The sequence below is a fragment of the Neltuma alba genome, unplaced genomic scaffold (genome assembly GCF_004799145.2).
Source record: "Neltuma alba isolate B1F8T4 unplaced genomic scaffold, ASM479914v2 tig00010894_pilon, whole genome shotgun sequence".
Lineage (NCBI taxonomy): Eukaryota > Viridiplantae > Streptophyta > Magnoliopsida > Fabales > Fabaceae > Neltuma > Neltuma alba.
In genome coordinates this window covers 223903-230217 of record NW_021635679.1, presented here as the reverse complement: position 1 = coordinate 230217, position 6315 = coordinate 223903, and the positions used below count along the sequence as shown (strand labels likewise).

General features: G+C 33.2%; 1 protein-coding gene across 1 annotated transcript; it reads right to left on the bottom strand.

Moving 5' to 3' along the window:
* Positions 1–1055: 1055 nt before the first annotated feature.
* On the bottom strand, positions 1056–4991 carry LOC114759759 (probable isoaspartyl peptidase/L-asparaginase 3). The gene is made up of 7 exons (XM_028949000.1): positions 4902–4991; positions 4542–4713; positions 3807–3871; positions 3338–3730; positions 3202–3260; positions 2039–2143; positions 1056–1499 (listed from the first exon to the last, which is right to left on the bottom strand). The coding sequence occupies exons 1-7, from the start codon at positions 4974–4976 to the stop codon at positions 1280–1282; spliced, it is 1089 nt and encodes a 362-aa protein (XP_028804833.1). The 5' UTR covers positions 4977–4991; the 3' UTR covers positions 1056–1279.
* Positions 4992–6315: the final 1324 nt, after the last annotated feature.

Below are 6315 nucleotides of genomic sequence, written 5' to 3'. Positions count from 1 at the left end.
TGTGAAAGGTTTTTTTTTTTTTTTTTTTGCTTTTATATGTCCTAAAAGTTTTATTTTATAGCATTTATGTCCGAAATCATTATCCACCATTAAGTTTAGCTGTTAAAGATACCATATAAATTAATTAATTTAACAGCTTTTAGGGCATGTAAGCTAAAAAAATTCCAGAAACTGAATGCTCTTTTGTGGATATTTTTGGGGTATTTGAGCATATTATTCCATAAATAAATTTGAATTGTTAAAATCTAATCTAGACAATTCATAACTGCAACACAGACAAAATTAAAAACTAATTTATAAACTGTTACAATAATAATTTGATAAAATATTAAATCTAAATCATTACTTATTTCTAATCTGAAGGTGGAGATTAGATACTGAGAAAAGGAGCATTAAGAATACCACAGTCACTCATTAGTGGAGATCTTTTTAACTTTTTTTAAGTACATAGCTTTAATTTTTTTCCATAGTCACCCATTTATATATGAGTATTAAAAAATTAAAGCCAAAAACTTGAAAACTCAAACAAATTTTAATTCATTCATTTCAATAAAGATCTTAGTCCTTTCTTTTTAATTTGTATAATTAATAGTACTTTATAATAATTAGCAAATACTCTTTACAAGTCTTTAAAGGGAACCAAAAAGTCAGAGTTTTTTGAAAGTTCACATTCATTATTTCCGATGCCTCATCCTATTTTTATTGTTCCAACTATTCTGAAATGAAAATACCATTATTTTATCTGACGAATTTTCTAGTTATAGCAAATGAAATTTCCAGAGAAACTGGTAATGTCCAAATGGAGGGACTACAAATGAATTTCTGACAACACTATATTGGTATTTTTAAATTAAAGAGTGAGGGTTGAAAATGGAGAAAATTGTTCATTTTGTTAATATGTGATATTAAAGGGAACATATAGATGTCTGCCCACAATATGATATTCCCCAATTTTTATATTCTGCACAGCCAGCCAACTGCCTCAATGGATGGGAACTTTTAACAAAAAGCTATACTCCTGGGGTCTTTCTGACTTGATCGAGAATCATGGGGGCTTAACTTTTGGAAAGTTGGTATCACCAAAAATAGTTTTTATGAAGTCGAAACTTTAGGCCCTTGCAAAAAGAGTTCTCCTCACAACATGCAATTTTACAATTTTAATCCTCTAAAAGGCGTGCACTGTGGTCAAATTATAACATGCCAACAAATTTTCCAAAACAACACAAATAAGACGCTAAGTACGGTTCAATTGCTGGAAGATCCAATTCCACGAAAGAGCCTAGGGTAGCACAGTAAAGACTTCCACGTCTTTCATTGCTGAGCTTCTTACCGAGTACCTAAATGTCCATCCATGACAGGCACCAGAATGCTCCCCATTCTTGTTTACGGCAACAACGGCTCCCACAAAGCCAGGGAATCTTCTCGCTATCCGTGCTATTGCATCCTGAGCCGCATGCTTAGGCTCCATTCCCAGCCTCATACTTTCCACAACTTGATAACTGAAATTAATTAGAAGCAAATGTCAAGATGTGGATAAAAGTGGATCCAACACTACTTGACATCTAAAAGCTTGAAATTACAGAATGATAAAGAATTGGTGTATCCTTATAGCAGCATGTTCCTAGAAGAAATACAAGATTTAATCCATTTCACAACCGTAGTAGGGTCAAAAAGCATCCACAAGACACATGGAATTTGCTCAACAAAAAGGGTCAAAAAGGACTATAGCCAAAAGCTCCAACATTCCCAAACAAGGCATTAATCATCAGGTACATAAATATATTTGCATGCATTGCTGCATATTTTGGTGTCAACCAATTTGAATAAGCAACACATTAGTATCTTCATATACCTATTTTTCATTTTCATCAAGTCCAGCACATTCTCTTACCAGAACCCCACCTTTTAAAATTCTGAAAACGAAATGTTGGCTTCTTGTTATAGTTGTAGGTCTTGGACATATCAAGTCAGAAAGTTCCACCGACCAAGATTCAAAGCATCTCTTAAACATAAAAGAAACTATAAATTTCGATGCTACCATGGAAGGAAGCGCATCATGATATCACCATCCCCAGTTGCGCAACATGCACCGACTTCATTGTCAGCATATGCTGAGGATCCAACAATAGGACCGTCCCCCACCCTGCAGTCAAAGAGAATTTTCAAAATACTATATTGGAAACTTCTGGAGCAACATTTTGAGTGATCGACATAATCTCCATTTACACAAATGGTAATATATCACTCTGCACGAGCATTTGAGCATTTAAGAAAATGATATCCTAGGGCCCAAATGGAAAGCATTCTGTAAAAGTAGACGTTTATAAATCATTAAAGACATTCAACAAAAAAGAAAAAAAAAAAAAAAAGGAGGATCAAAGAAAAGAAGTGTTAATATTAGAAGTTTTACATAATTAAGCAAGCATGGTTTACAGAGTTAACATGGTGATTTCAGGAATGAACTGATATAACAGCAAATAGTGAATTCAGCAAGGAAAATACATGGTACTTTACACACACGCGTATGTATTTGCATACAACATTCTTACATAATGCATCTATCTCCTGTCATTCCCCTTTCTATTTGAAGACAAATGAGCTTAAGTAACTATTCTAAGATGGTGTTCCCCACTGCATTTTTATACGACAGGAAATAATTCCAACACGAACACAAAGACATGAGAAAAGCTCTCGAATGCAGGAGTTCAATTAAGTAGAGCAAAAAAATGAATGTTTTGGACTAGCATCTAAAGCAGGTTAGTTGATCTAGGGTGAATGCAATAGTAATAGGACGTAACTCATGGATAATACATAATTGCAGAAATTAAGATATGCATAAATCATTCTGCAGTTTTATAATTTCACACTAATGAAGCTAAGTGTGACATGTTATAATCTCACTACAAGCTGCAATTCTGATTTATGGAAGGTCCTTTAGAATAACATGTACAAATACGAAGACAATAATAGCAAACTAATATTATCCTGCTTAAGTGGTACCAAAGGAAACTACAAATGGCTTGGAAATAAAAAGAGAAACAAGATAGCTGAGAAGGCCTTTTGTTAGCGTTAAAGAAAAGAGGGAGTTCTGAAGGATAGGAAATCCTAAATCAATTCCACTATATGACAACAAAATAGTTTATCGAATTGAATTGCACTCGTATATTTATTATGATAATAGCATCCATATGGTAAACGTACCTTCCAGGAATCTTGAAGGTTGCCCCATTGGTTGATGTTCCGACAGCAACACGCCCCATCTACACCACACATAAGGATCATTTGCATCGATTATTTCATGTAAATAAAAATTAGAAAAAGAATGTGATAATCTTACCTCATCAATAGCAGCCATTGATATGGTGTCATGGCTGTGAAGACCAGCTCGAGGTAATAATGAATTAATATCTTGCATATGAGCAGTATTGGAGCATATATCCTCAGGAAGCTCCAAAGAGTTTGTAGGATGATATGGACCACAACTATTTATAGGTAGAACGTTTTTCCTAAAATTTGGTTGACATTTATTATCTCTCCATTTGGCCCACTTATTTATAGATTCTGTTGAACTAAGGTTTGTAGGTCCTGGAAGTCCCATTGAAATGGCAAATTCTGAGGCTTTTTCTCCTGCAAGCAAAGTGTGTTCGGTGTATTGCATCACTAATTTAGCAGCCTTGATTCCATCCTTGACATATCTCATGGCAGCAACTGCTCCTACTTCCATAGTCAACTATGCATTTCCATACAAAAGAACAATGCATAAATAAAGGATGCAGGAGGAGAAGTAAATGGTAATCGGCAGTTACCCCATCCATGACCATAGCATCGATTGTAGTTTCACCATTCTCATCTGGGCTTCCACCAGGACCCACTGTCAAGAAGGTAATAACAAATCCAAGCAAGCCTTAGTGTACTTGGCATGACGAAGAAAAACAAATATTTAAACAATGAAAGTGATGTAACAGAACAAAAACAGCACCAAAATGCTGCAAGGGTTCACTTTCTTCCAAAGTCAAGAGTGGAGACACAATTTTAAAGAGCGGAAGCCATTTCTCTCATTTTTTTCCTATCAAGTAAATGTTATTAAAAATTTCACAATTTAACCACAAAGTTATTCAATTTTACCTCTTTGCAAGAAATTTTGGATGCATTTTAACAGAAGTATCTTAAGCATGCGTTCTGTACAAGAGCGATTATGTAACTTTGACTACTTTGACTATTACTATCCCATTGAAGCACTCAATAAAACGTAAAATAATTTTAAAATGCTCCAAAAGCATAAAAAGGAGAAGCAACTATACAATTATTTCAACATACTTTTGATTGAAGGAAGGAATTAGTATCGTAGTAGCAACCCATTTAAAGACTTAATTTTCAACGACAGGCTACCTTATATTGAACCGACCACACATTCAAGTTCAAACCTATTAAGAAAAAAAATGCTTCTATTTAAACAATCTAAGTTCAATTCCTCTTCAATCAACCCCTTTTCGATTAAGGTTCTCACCCTAGTCTCAAAATAACTAACGAAATAAACTCACCAGTTCCATCACACCTTAGTTCCTCACAAACCGAGCAACCATCTACGACAGCATCCACAGCTGAAGACCCACCATCAACCGACCTCCATGCAGCTCTGACCGCCTCAAGGAAGGGCCAGGTACTCACAATCAGAGGATACTGCTCCGATTCCAAAACTTGGTGACCCAAAACCTAACGGGAAACAGGCAAAATAAGATAGGGCACTTAATAAATTTACCTGAGAAATTAGAAGGATCACTATCTGATGAGAAACACAGATAACTATCACAGCCGAAAATTTCTAATTTTATCGGACGTCCCCTTAGTGACTTAATTTTCAACTTTTCATCAATGTCAAAAAGAAAGCCTGTTTGAGTTACCTTGAGTTCCACATAGTGCAGTAATGCGAGCAGAAAAAGAAACATCAGCAGGGGACTGCTTCTGAGTTGCTGCATTGGCTCTGTTTGGAAGGGCATCACAAAATTGAAGGTCTCAGACTGACCGACATATATCCATAGGCACAGGAAGAAAGCTAACGCCAAAAGTCCGATTATCCCATCATTATACATTAATGCTGTTTTTCTTATTATTATTATAAATTACTACCTCCTACCCTCAATATAAAAATTCATTTGACTTGAATTATGATATTAAATATACGATTCCAATCTATTTTATCTCTCGTATTTATCTATTTTTTTTCAAAATAATTCTTATAAGAATAGTATTTCTGGCCAATATACTTATTTAGTAAGAATATTTTAGGAAAGAAAATATATATTTATTACAAATAACTAAATTAGTTTTCTTAATCTACGTAAATTAGTCAATTAACTTTTATATTAAGAATTGAAAGTAGTATAAATGGCAAATTTATGCAAATTAGTAGTATATGATAATTTTTTAATATTAAGGTCCAGCATTTTATTGAAAAAGTTTTATTTTTTTATTTTTTTAATGCTATGTCACCCTAAAAGTATTTAAAGCATAATAATATCACTCACATTAGAAAAGTTAATTTTAACTATTAAGCTTTTTTAATTTTTAACTCACTTGTGCCAACATGGCTAAGGAACAAAAAAACTGAATCGGACTTTAAACTGGTCGAGATAGTAGTTCAAGAGTTAGTAGGTCAGATCAGGGCCAACTTGGGGTCAAATCGGTCAATATTAAAATAATATAATTTAATTAAAAATAAAAAATACAATAACATTGATAATAATAAAATACAGGAAAATACAACAATAGTTTAATGGTAACAATAACAAAGTATAATAATATTGAGAATATTTATCTTTACGATTGCTTAATAGCTAAAACTAATAATCATTAATACCAAAATCATCATTAAAATTCATTTAAACCTATAGTAACTAAGATATTAGGAGATGAATAAGGAAAAATAGAACCAATAGCAATATAATCATCTAAACCAGTTCTTCACTAATTCATATTGGTTTTTATCGGGTCAGCTCGGCTTTACCAAGTTGATATCAGTTTAAATTTTGACCAGTCCAACTCTTAAACTAAATTAAATCATTGCTAGTTCGATTCGATTTTTGTTCATCAAACATGGCTTTGCCACACATGCTTGTCTTGATCATTTAGTTAATTTATGCTACCTCTGGTTATTAATATAAAAGCTAGTTGAAAATTCAATTGTGTCATAAATATAAGACTTTAATCTATTATTGTCTTCATTATTTATCCTTTCCCCCCCTATTAGTCCTTGTGCTAAAGGGTTTTTATGAAGAATAATTCCAATATACATAATTAACAAAGGATATTTTAAGA

Bases quoted from the DNA above. Each gene is read 5' to 3' on its own strand.
- LOC114759759 (XM_028949000.1), bottom strand. From the start codon at position 4,976: ATGCAGCAACTCAGAAGCAGTCCCCTGCTGATGTTTCTTTTTCTGCTC. The intron at 3,872-4,541 runs GTGAGTTTATTT...CCTTCTTGACAG, and splicing joins ACTAAGGTGTGATGGAACTG to TGGGTCCTGGTGGAAGCCCA. The intron at 1,500-2,038 runs GTAGCATCGAAA...AATTAATTTCAG, and splicing joins ATGATGCGCTTCCTTCCATG to TTATCAAGTTGTGGAAAGTA.